Source organism: Python bivittatus, unplaced genomic scaffold (genome assembly GCF_059951505.1).
Source record: "Python bivittatus isolate LINGU-HERP-01145 unplaced genomic scaffold, Pbiv_v1 ctg000430_np1212, whole genome shotgun sequence".
Taxonomy (NCBI): Eukaryota; Metazoa; Chordata; class Lepidosauria; order Squamata; family Pythonidae; genus Python; species Python bivittatus.
In genome coordinates, this window is record NW_028277071.1 from 5,746,627 (window position 1) to 5,759,082 (window position 12,456).

General features: G+C 43.1%; 1 protein-coding gene and 1 pseudogene across 1 annotated transcript; one reads left to right on the plus strand and one right to left on the minus strand.

The window, feature by feature from the left end:
- Positions 1-2,340: 2,340 nt before the first annotated feature.
- Positions 2,341-2,510, minus strand: LOC112543194 (U2 spliceosomal RNA; annotated as a pseudogene).
- Positions 2,511-4,694: 2,184 nt separating this feature from the next.
- LOC103067985 (olfactory receptor 11G2-like) lies at positions 4,695-7,278 on the plus strand. The gene is made up of 2 exons (XM_088144116.1): positions 4,695-4,724; positions 6,331-7,278. The coding sequence occupies exons 1-2, from the start codon at positions 4,695-4,697 to the stop codon at positions 7,276-7,278; spliced, it is 978 nt and encodes a 325-aa protein (XP_088000242.1).
- The last annotated feature ends 5,178 nt before the right edge of the window (positions 7,279-12,456 follow it).

Below are 12,456 nucleotides of genomic sequence, written 5' to 3' on the forward strand. Positions count from 1 at the left end.
ATCTATCTATCATCTATCTGTTGAGGCATGGAGCCTGAAGGACACCAAAGAAAGTATCAGACAGCACATTTGTTGGGAGATGAGGACATGTCCCAATCTGAACAACTTCCAGATGTCTGAATTTCAAGTTCTAAAGTTGCCAGCAATGGCCAGGTTGGCTGGGGAATTCTGAGATTTGAAATCTACACATTTGGAAGTTGCTCAGGCTTAGAAATGCTGAGTTAGAACGTATTAGAAAGCTGTCTCTCACTCCTTAGTTTTAATATTCTTTAACCAAAATGCCCTGAGGTTGGTAGGTCAGGAAGAGCTTTAAGTTAATTTGACAACCATATCTGATTAAAATCAAATTACCTCTGGCTATTGGGATTCAGAATGCAGTGTGCAAATCTTTTAGGCAGAACTATTGGTGTAGGCCAATTCCTTCAATCCTGGGCTAAGGGACAATTTTGGGAATTAGCATGGGTTGACTGAGCCAGAATTGGCTGGATTCACATGTACTTAGCCACAAATTATGCTTTAGAAACCAGAATAGCTAGGTTTCAACAAATCACTACGCCACAAGCTATGTTACGGTTTGCATGATGTGGAAACTGCTTATAAAAAAAAACATTAGCTGATCCAAAGAAAGTTTCACTTGTGTTGTTTTGTCTGTCCCCCCACATGACATGTAAACGACTGGATGAGCCTCTGTGTGATTAAATGGTATCATAACCCAGGGCCTGCTTTTACCCAAAATTTCAGTATATCGTATTGTTTCTGAGGACGAGGAGCTTCCATTCTGAAGCAACTTCCTCTCCATCTATTCCACTTGCTTTGTCTGTGCTACTAAAGAGTCATTGAGAGCCAGGGGGCATACAAATTTAATAGATGATGATGATGATGATGATGATGATGATGATGATGATGATGATGGCTGGTTGCACAGTCAGCCAGATGTTTAGAGTGGATTTGGCATTTTTATCCACCTATTGAGTCCTTCCCAAGGACCCGGGATAGGCAGATGTTGTTTGATGGTGTCAGAGGATATAAGCTGTTCCAAGTAAAGCTGCCTTTTGCAATTGACTGGTGGTGATTTTGTTGCTGCTGCTGCTGCTGCTGCTGCTGTTGTTGTTATTATTACATGCAGGAAGAGGGAACTCAGAAAATAGATCTGAAGGCAGCCAGGAGCCGAGATCAATACCAGGAGCATTTTATACTGGAATCAGGTTCAGGAGAAAAAGGGGTATCCATAGGCGAAATGAGATTTTTAAAAAAATCAAGATCGTGGCCATGATCGTGTGATCAAGCTCTCCCTCCTTCTAAAAATGTGGTGCTTGTAAAAGGGGGGCAGGGCTTTGGTTATGCAGTTGCAGACACAATCTGGACTTTTTTGACCTCCCATGCAGATACCCCTGGTAGTTGGGAAAAAAACAAAGTGTAAAGCCAACTCTTTATAGCAGAACCCACTATTCCATCCCCTAAAAAGATTTGTTTAGTGCAACTATGTTTCTATAATTGATCTAAAGTGTCCTTAATGACTTCAAGGGCAACTTTGACTGATCAGAAAGTGTTAGTTTACTTAAAGACTCATATTATTACAACCTCCTCTCTTCACCTAGTTGGGGAAAATTCTGGGCAGGGCTTCCTTGCGTTGTGTTTCTTTGGATCACTGAGGGAATACAACATTTTTGCAGCATGAGTTATAGGCTGAACCTGCATGAAGTAAGACAGTTAATTTATCACTTGGGCAAACACCAAATCCATTGTTCCATCTCAGTTCCTCCAAGGATCAGCACAGACATCTACAAAGGGGCCTTGAACAACTTCTTCCTTCTTCTCCTCCTCTTCTTCCTTCCCTTTCTCCTCCTTCCACTTTTTTTCATATAAAAAGCCAAATGAACAGGAGGAAAAGAAAAGAGAGCTTTGCGCTGACTTTCATGTTTATAAAATATGGCTTCTGCCTCGGCCTCTTGTACAAAAGCAACTAAGCTGTGGTTTAGTGAACAAGCCATGGTTGAGCTAACTACAGCTTAGTGCAGAGTATCAACATCTTGTATGGAGGGGCTTCATATCTCAGCTCACTGACTGAGAGTGAAAATATATGGGAATCCTAGGAGCACCATAGCTATACCACAGTGGAGGGTCAAAAAATGGACATGTGAACTTCAACATTCCTGGAGTGTAGAGTGCTGGAAGTAAGTGAGTACATTCATGTGGAGGAGAAGAAAAAACTCTTGTTACAATTTCATACAGAGAGTCCTGTCTTGGTAAGCTACTTTCACTATAGGAAGAGTTCTGGAGCAACTGATTTATCTCTGGAAATTGCCGTTCTGTTCAATAAAGACCTGATCAATTAAATAAATTTCAGTTACCACATTGTTATTACTTTTAAAACAATCAGAGAAGTTGTGCCATTCCCAAAATAGCCACTACAGTTGTCACCTACTTGGAGAACTCTATTTAATAGGGTTGATCAGAAATGTATTCGTTTGTTACTACACTTGATCTTAGCCAAAAGGCTGAGAAGCAAAATTCAGGAGAGCCTTATCTTAGCCCGATTTAACGCTCTCCCTACAGCCGTTCTAGAAGGAAGATACAGGAAAATCCCTTATGATATTCGATATTGCCCCTGTGGCATGGGTGCCATTGAAACCACAGTCCATGTTCTTTTGTATTGTCAGTTTTATAGGGACATCCACTTTCAGCTGATTACCCCTTTTATTTAAATTCCCCGGGCACTCCGATAATTTTTATTTGCACTATTTGCTAAATAATCAAGAAAAATCTATTTCCTTAAAAGTTGCAAAATTTTGCTACATAATGTGTAAGCTTCGCCCGCAAATGGTTGCTAATAGTTATTGATGAAAGGGGTAATACTGTTGTCTGTTTTATTGTATGTATTTTATTGGTCAGTGACTGAAATAAATATGATGATGGTATTTGTTTGTTTAGTAAACTTACACCCCACACAATCTAATAACTCTGCAGAGTATATGGTGTAAGAACAGTTAAAACATCCACAGGGCGACTGAAACAAATAATGGTGTGCAAAATCCCCAATGAAAACAACACATATTCAGCCCCCCTTACATCCTGGAAGTGTGTGTGGTCCTTTGAGGTAGGCCATGTCATGAAACAGGCATTGCAAGAATTACAGGAATGTTCCTTTATTATTGTAAGGTATTATAACTGAACTTGAGAGCCTCCAGAATTTCCTTCTGCCCCCTCCGATACCAAACAAATCAGGGTTATTTTGGTCATCCCGTTCCTAGGACTGAGTTACCTTTTCTCTTAATGGATCCTGCACACTTTCTTGAAAGTTATTTCCACATTCCTATACAGACTGGGACTACAAGCTGCTGCTTCTACAAGATCTAGAGGGCTGGACCAATCCTGCTTAGAGTAGGTGGGTCTGCAAATCCCTCCAACCAAGACATGAAGGGCTTTCTGAGTCAGCACTAGTGCTTCAAATTGTCCCCCCAAACCAATTTGCTGCCAAACTGGCTGGCTTCAGAAAAGGTTGGACCAATTCATGGAAGTCATGGGGATCATTGGCTATTAGCCTTGATGGCCGTGGTACTGCCTCTGAAGGCTATCTGCTGGCAGACTAGTGGGCTTCTTTATGCAGTTGGTTGGCCACTGTGAGAACAGACTGCTGGACTAGATGGGCCAGGGCAGGATCCACAGGGCTCTGCTCATGTTCTTAACCAGTGCACAGCCCGCAAAATCGGTGTTCTGTGCTCCCAGTGCCAGGAGGCAGTAAATACATGGCCATTATGTTTGAACCAGTTGCAGTTTCTGAATAGTGTTTAAGGGCAGCCCCATGTAAAGTGCATTGCAGTAATCCAACTGGGTAGTAATGCAGGTGTGAGCTACTGTAACTAGGTCCTCCTGCCACCCTGTAGTCGTCTTGGTTTACAATGCTCAGGATTCTCAGCCAGAAAGACTCATGGCTCTGACCAGTGAAAACATCCCAACTTTGCTTCCTCTTCATCACTCTCTGTGGACAGGGCCCTCCCGAGACATTCAGTTATGGAAACACAATGTCTGACTTGTGGTAAGCTCTTCATAATGGGAAAGTTGGCTGCACTCGCAGAGTATTCTTCTGAATCAGGTAAGGGTTGCAGATTTGCATGCGTGTTTAGTCCACATTCCCCTCTGTCAAGTATTATGGTTAGTCAACCCTCTTATCATCTCCCCTCTTTCAATTGCTAAATCCAATTGCCCCTCCATCCTTGAATCAAGTTAAAAATATTGGAACTGTGGATGGACTTCCAGATCAACCCAGCTCTCTAACCTATTAATTTTTCTGTTAGAACTGAAGAAGGAATCCTCAGTTGACTCCAAATTTTAACCCTTCCTTAAGTTTAGGAGACGTAAAAGAGAGGAAGGTAAACTTCAGTGTATAAAACATTGATCTTGTTGAGCTGGCAGACTTGAAAAACTCATATAGACCTAAGCTACATACAGTAAAGCAATAGGTTGATCCTCTCTCAGGAAAGTCTAGCTATGTGGTCACTAGAAGTCAACACTGACTTGATGGCAGATAATCAATCAGTATGTTCAAATCCAAGACATTTGAACATAGGAACCAATACATGTTTGGTGCTACACAAGGATTTCTGCTTATAAAATAAAGACTAATATTATTTCTTTTCTCCTCATCTCTAATGTCCTTGTGCGCCAGATCGGGACATATCAAATTAGCATGACAGATGTCATCCTGGGATGTCTCCAAACCTGTGGTAAGGAGTACTGTTGACTTGTAAATGTAAAGGACTATTTCAGGAAGAATCAATCTGGATTCTTCATGCAGGTGAATTTACTTTGCACCCTTTTAGCGTGCATCAAATATGTCGGACTACAGCTCCTCGTAGTGAAACTGGTGGGGTGTGTCAGGACCTGTAGTCCGACAGCGATGGATAGTAATGGGCTGGGGAAAGCTGGCTTGGTAGAATTGTCTTTGATAACGTTGCAATTGCAGTTAGGAAATGACTTTGGGAGCTGCCTAGCAAACCTACTGTATGTGATGGGATAACTAGACAGGATAAGGTTCAGAGAATGACAATAACAATGATCCTATGAGGAGACACTGAAGGCACAGGACTTGGAATGACAGATTTAAGTGCCAGAGAAGCAGTTCTGATTAAATGTTAGAAAAAATTACTAACAATCGGAGCGATTCAGTATGGAATCCATTACCTCACTGGATGTGCTCAGGGAAAGACCTGATGTCCCTCTGTCTGGGGTGCCCAATTTGGATTCCTGGACCGAGCAGGAGATTGAACTCAATGGTCTGCATGAATGATGCTATGATCCTGAAAAGTGAGTTGTTTAGGATTAAAATAGGATTGGCTTTGATGGAATGGTTCCAGAAGCTTTTTACAAAGTGTTTGAGAATGAGATGGGAAAGACTGTGAGTCTGGAATAGACTGAGTAGATCACAGTTCAATTTTTTTTGAATGGCTACCCAGTTTTGTACAGCATAAGCCTTCTTCACAGGGATGTCATGAGAATAAAAGGAAATGGGACCATCAGTCATGACCCCCGGGGTTTCTTGAAAAGAGAAAAGATGGGTGGGCAGGGTGAAAAGCAATGCAACATCAATGGGGAAATCTTTCCTTCTTTCTTGGAAATAACTTTGTGCCTTCCAACTTAAAAGAAAGTTAGGTATTTACTGAAATTCTAGAACCAAAGCCAGCTATCTATCTCTTTGGTTCAGATTTCAGATGTTAAAACAGATCTGTGCTGATATTTCTACTATAATTTGAATTCAAAATGCCCATCATTTTAAAATATTTCTCCTTCCAATTTTAAGTTCTTCCTGCTTATTTTCTCTTGACCTTTACATTCACTCCAAACCTCAGTTCCATCTTCCTGCTTTCTAAAGGGATATTCTTCAGGCTTTGCAGATTTTTTTTATAAACTCTCCAACTTTTTTTTTTTTTACATCTATTCCTGCACCTTGGGTAGCTGACTGGCACACAGACATTAATGTTCATACCAAAAATAGCAGTATCAGGCAATGCGTAGGGAAATGGCCTAATGAGCAAGCCATAAGGAATTGCCTATCTGAATATTGGAAGTGGAGAACAGCAACAGAGGGCTTTCAGGCCAGTGAGTAGAGCTTCCAGCCAGGGTTAATTCATAACGGTCTTGGACCTCCTGTGGATGTGGACTTCAGCTCCCAGAATTTCCTAGTTATTATGGCAGATGCTGAGAATTCTGGCAGTTGAAGTCCTTATATCCTTATGACCCCTTATGTAGTCCCCACCAAGTTGGGGAAGGGGGTCATAGCATGGTTTCTTTCAGAAGCTGATCGTTTTCCCAATGTGATTCTCACAGCAGCAGAGGGACAACCCTTTGGATCAAGCCAACGATACCAGGGTGACGACGGGCTTTGTCCTCTTGGGCTTCCCTTCCCTTTCGCCCTCGTTCCAGCTGTTCCTGTGCTCTCTGCTCTCCATTTGCTATGCCTTCACCTTGGTGGGGAACCTCTGCATTGTGTGGGCTGTTCTCTGGGACTCTCAACTCAGCCGGCTGCCCATGTATATCCTCCTGGGGAACTTTTCTGCTCTAGAGATGGGCTATGTAACCACCACAGCCCCCAGGATGCTTTTGGATCTGGCATCTCCACTACCGGGTGTCATCTCCTTCCATGGCTGCTTTCTCCAGTTCTATTTTTTCTTTTCTATGGGAACTACCGAAAGCTTCCTTCTTGCCGCAATGGCCTTAGACCGATACTTGGCCATCTGCCATCCCCTGCGATACCCAGTGCTCATGTCTCAAAGGTTTTGCTGCATTCTGGCTGCTTCCTGCTGGGCTTCTGGCTTTCTCTGGTTTCTAGCACCCATCATTTTGATTTCCCAGCTCCATTTCTGTGGATCCAACCTCCTCGATCACTTTATCTGCGACCCAGGACCACTATTGGCCTCCTCGTGCACTCCAGCCCCTGGCACGGAACTGGTCTTCTACAGCCTCAGCTCCATTGCTATTTTTGGCGCCTTCCTTTTTATCATTTGCTCCTATGCTAGCCTCGTCCGGACAGTAATGAGGCTTCCTTCAGCCACCGGTAGACGGAAGGCTTTTTCCACTTGTACCTCACATATGATAGTGGTAAGCCTTTTCTATGGCTCCATCATGGTCACTTACGTAGTCCCCAAAGGTTCAGGGGGAAGCAACAAAGTGGTGACCCTTTTGTATTCGGTGCTGACCCCCTTGCTCAACCCCCTGATCTACAGCTTGAGGAACAAGGAGATGAAATGTGCCCTAAAAAGGACACTGTTTGGGAAAAATTAGGGGCTGTGATTCATGGATGGTTGGTCTGGACCTTGGTCAGAAGATCAGGGTCTTTCCCATTCTAGGATCTTTTAAATCTGAAAGTAAATCATTCTTATTGGGTTTCAGGTACAAAAATAAGCAAAACAATTAATATGACTAGAGTACAGTGAAAGTATTCTGTTAAAATACAATCATGGGATACATAAAGGTATGATGCTTGAAGAACAGAAATGTGAACCATATTTGAGGTTTTTAGTACAGTACGATATCTTGCCCATGACTTTTTTGACTGTTGTTCATAATTTTCACATACTCCACCTTAATCTGTTTGTTATCGGGTAGAAAGAGGGTTTTACAATTTCTGCGAATAATATTGCCATTAATAAATTCTATTTCTTGAAGCCAAGGAAACATTGGTTATTTTGTTTCAGATTTAGGAAATCTGGAAAATGGAACTACATGGTTATGATCAGCAGTCATCCCTTGATATTATGCTATGGCTAAATTCATATTTTGTGCTAAACCATCATGCGTTTTTCTCTGTATACATGTATGCATGTGTGTGTGTGTATGTATGTATGTATGTATATTGTTGCATTATAACACCCCATCACATGCTAGGCATTTCTGTTAGTGCAGACTAGTAAAATCAGTCGTACACTAACAAGGAAGCTAGCATGGAAAGTACCAGCAACAACCTGGGGAAAAGCCTCAAATTTCAGGAGGCAAGCCCCCGCAGCTTGTCACGTGCTCAATCGAAGCACATGATCCCTTGTGTTTCATGTATTATCATATATGGTTATGGGCTTGTATTAGGTAGTGTGACGTATATATGCTTAACCCAGCCCTCTGATGTATTAACCCAGCCCTCTGATGTACTAACCCAGCCCTCTGATGTACTCAATAAAAGAGGTTTCCAGACTCCGGTCTGGGCGCTCTCATCCCCCTCAAAGGAGAATCAGTTTGGTGTCTTCTTTCCCCTCACTCGTGAGAGGCCCGCTGTAACTGCGTGAATGTTACAACTGGTGACCCCGACGTGATCCCCAATAACTGGGTAATCGTCCGTCGCCCTCCGCCTGAGACCTCCGATACTCACGCCCGGGAAAGGGCTCGATGCGTCTCAGCCGCCTGCCGGCTCTCTCGTAGGTATCGGGGGCAGGTTGTCCAAGCCCCAGGTTGCGTACCTCCACGAACTTGGAAACCTTCTCAAGGCCCCTTCTCCCTCTGCCTGAGACCTCCGGTGCTTACGCCCAAGAACGGGCTCAACGCATCCCAGCCGCCTGCCGGCCCCCTCGTAAGTATGGGAGGTGGGTTGTCCAAGTCCCAGATTGTGCACCTCCACGAACTTGGAAACCTTCTCAAGGCCTCTAACATTATTCTTTCTAATCGAGGCACCCCATTGCCTCCAATTAAGAAAAAAAGGCTAGCTGAACTGCTAAAATATGTCTGGCTCAAATGTCCGGTCTATCCTGAGACCGGGTCAACAAAAGCCACATTGTGGAGAAAGATTTTGAAGTATTTAAATGAGCCACCAAAAGCTCCACAGCAAATTATTGTCTCCTGCCGTATTCTTTTAGAAGCTCTGGAAGTTTACGATGAGGAGCCGAGGATGGCTGCTGCTGAAATCACAGCGCCTTCTCTTTACGAGGGCCATTCACCATCGGCCCCCCCTCTCCCTCTAACATCAAAAGGAAAGGGATGAGGAATTTAGGGCCATTTGCCATCGCCCCCCCCCCTCCCTCTAACAACAAAGGAAAGGGATGAGGAACTTTTCCCTCCTCCGGCAACTCCAACTGCCGGACCCCTGGTACGCGCCATGATAGAGGCTCCTGCTAGAGGGGAATTAGATTTGGAGGATATGCAATCTTGTGCTGCCTTCCCTGTCTCATATATTCCCGATCCCAACAACCCCAATAACCCTCCTACCCAAGTGTTTGCTCCTTTGTCTTATAAAGTTGTAAAGGATATTAAAACTGCTGTAACTACTTATGGCTTACAATCTCGCTATTCTATGGGCTTGTTTTTAACACTTGCAAATTCTTCTGACATGATGATTTCTGATTGGCAAATGCTGTGTAATATGATTTTAACTCCTGCTCAGTATGTTGTGTGGTGGTCAGAATATCAAAAACAAATTGCCCTTATTGTGCAGGATGGTTTCTCTGCAAATGTAACCAATGATCACTTGCTGGGACAAGGAATTTTTACAACTGCTGCCGCTCAAATCAACTCTCCAAGGGCTTCATTTCCCTTGGTTTCACAAGCAGCTGTATCTGCATTGTGGAAAGTTGATGATTCCTCAGCCACCCCCACACAATCCTTTTCAAAAATCATGCAGGGATCTACTGAAAATTATTCTGAATTTCTTAGCCGTTTCCAATTAGCCATTGAGCGTCAGATTGATAATGAGGACGCTCGTAATGAATTGTTATTAAAACTAGCCTATGAAAATGCAAATGCTGATTGTCTGGGTCTCTGTGTATTACAAAGAACCTCTCGTGCCTCAGTGCTCGGTTGGAAGTGATTTGTGTGTTTCCCCAATTATTTCCACGCTGTTGACCAGGGCTGTGTGTCTGTCTGCTCCAGCCGCACCTATCTGGAAATCCAGGTAGAAAGCAAAGGGGGCTGACAAGATCCACGTGCCTCAACAGGCTGTGAGTGTGTGTGTGAGTGACCATAGGCTGAACCTGGGAGCAGCGTCTGTAACATACCCATTAGACTTGGCCACTTTGGAAACAGATCTGCGAGAAGCAAGGAAAGCTGTTGGAAATGTTGGAGAGGAAAGTAAAGTAAAGACTGTGGGGAGGTGCGAATAATAAGAGATAGGTGGAAAAGAAGTGGGGGAGACAGCAGGAATAGGAATTTGTGGAGTAATCAGGGGCAGAGAGTAGGGTATGGAGAGGAGCGTGTGCAAGTGTGGCGAAAGCTGAAAGAAAACATGGAGAGATGGGATGGGGCTCCTACTAGAAGCTTGTAGGAGCGGGTGAAGCAGTTATAGAGAAGTCAGGGAGGAAAGCATGGATCAGAAGAGGAAGATGTAGGGAAAGTTAAGGAGAAAGAGCAGTTTTTTTTCTGCTCCAGCAGGAACTGAAGCTGGAAGGGGAGGATATGTGAATTGGAATCCCGAATGGCTTAAAAAACCTAGCAGAACTAAGAACAGATATAGCTAAAGTCTTAGAACAAACTGATGCTGTTTCCAAAGAATCCACAATTACATTAAACCAGGGGATCAAGTTATGGTGAAAAAAGGAAAACCAGGAGGAGCCCTGGGACCACGATGGAAGGGACCACATACAGTCCTTGATGTAATTTCACCCCATCTAGTGTACCTGGACACAAACAGATGGTGGCACCGTTCCCAAGTTAAGCCTGTGTAACTTGTGTAAATAGGCTAGGTTATTTTTCTTTTCTATTCCCTTTTTTGTTTGTTTGTTTTTGTTCCCCCCCCCTTTCTTTGTTTTCCTTTGCTTTTTGTTTGTTTGTTTGTTTTTGTCCCCCCACCCTTTTGATTTTATCCAAAGGATCCAAGCATGACGATCTACAGTACATCCAAATTCTCCTGCTGGGACAATGCCTAGAAGCTCTGCAGCACAGTTCTAACAACAATTTTTTTGTAGAACTGGCACAAACAGCTATGAACAGCTCAGCTTTTGGGTAGGGTGACTTTTGGCAGTGGGAGGAATCACATCTACCTGTTTCTTTGGAATACCCTCCAGCCTAGAGACATTAAGAGATGTTACTGCTTTAAAGAATTTCACTAATGACTTGTGGGAGGGAATGTTTTTTCACTTTGGATCTTCTCCAGAACCTGAACCATGGACAAACTAGAGGAGAATGACCCTGAATCTTTCAGGTGTAACCAATGAAGAAGTGACTGATATTAGTCCTCCAAAACCGTGTAGCTATTGACTAAGAGCAGGACAAGGCTGCAAATCCTTTCAATGTTTTTGTTGTTTTAACCTTGTAGGGCATTATTTTGATACACAATTTTATACTCTATATATACACAATTTTATATATTTTATATATGCTTCACATAATGTATAACCATACCTGTAACAGTGCACTCTATTTTATTTCTAAAGGGTTAACTTGCTTTTGCTTTGTAAAGAGCACTGGTTTCTTCCTCCCCCCCTTATCTCTTTGCTGAATGCCCGATTGTCTTCTAATAAGCAATTAGCCGAGTACAAGCTCAATGTTGTATCAAGCTTTTCGCAACAGTTGTGAGGCCCTGCATTCCAGAGAGAGATAAGAAAAATCTTGTATGCCATTCCCTTGGTAACCAGAAGAAAAAGTTACATTTAAGTTCACCTTCCTAAGAACCACCTTTCACTTGTTCAGACCGTCCCAAAAATCCCTTGTATGAGGGGATGTATTATCTGATTATAGATTTAAATGTCTATAAAGCCTCTGATGTTTGTGTTGTGAGGTGTGATTCCATCAACATTTTTTGTTAATGTGTTGATTGGGGTCACCCAGCTGTGTCTTGATCAAACTACATTTGCTATTCATCAGAAGTCTTACATTGAGACAAAACTAGCCAAGCTTAAAAATTCTAGCCTCTCACATTTCCCAAGATCCAGAGGGATGGAGCTGGTCATGGCTCACATCTTGGTTACCAGACTTTGGATCTTGGGGAAGGAAAATTGTTCAGACCTTGTTGTTTGTATTATTTGTTTTTATATTAATTTCTTCAATCTTTCAATGTGTTAAAATTGTTTTCTGGAAATATTGTATTTCCATGTCAACTGGACAGCAAACCTATTGGCAAGAATACCTAAAAAAACCTGTAATGCTCTGAGTGGGTGATGAGTGAACCCCATTTTGTGGCATCTCCTGTTTAACTCGATGCCAAGGGGAGGAATAGGTCAGACTTGGTGGCTTCCGTCCCTCTAGCTAGTGCCTGGCAGCCTGGTTGGGAAGGACGTGGGTAAGTGTGTGTGTGTGGCCTTGAAGGAAGAGTGCTGCTTCTATGCTGACCATTCTGGAATTGTTCGAGAATCCATGACCAAACTGAGAGAGGGCCTGAATGCTCGCAGGCGAGAGCGCGAAGACCAACAAGGATGGTTTGAGGGATGGTTTAATCTCTCCCCGTGGCTCACAACCTTGGTTAGCGCTCTCGCTGGACCGTTATTATTGTTGATTATAGCATGTACAGTTGGTCCTTGTGTCCTTAATAGGCTTATAAGGTTTTTT

Coding starts and splice junctions, on each gene's coding strand:
- LOC103067985 (XM_088144116.1), top strand. CDS start 4,695: ATGTCATCCTGGGATGTCTCCAAACCTGTG. Junction 4,725..6,330: donor GGGATGTCTCCAAACCTGTG/GTAAGGAGTACT, acceptor TCACAGCAGCAG/AGGGACAACCCTTTGGATCA.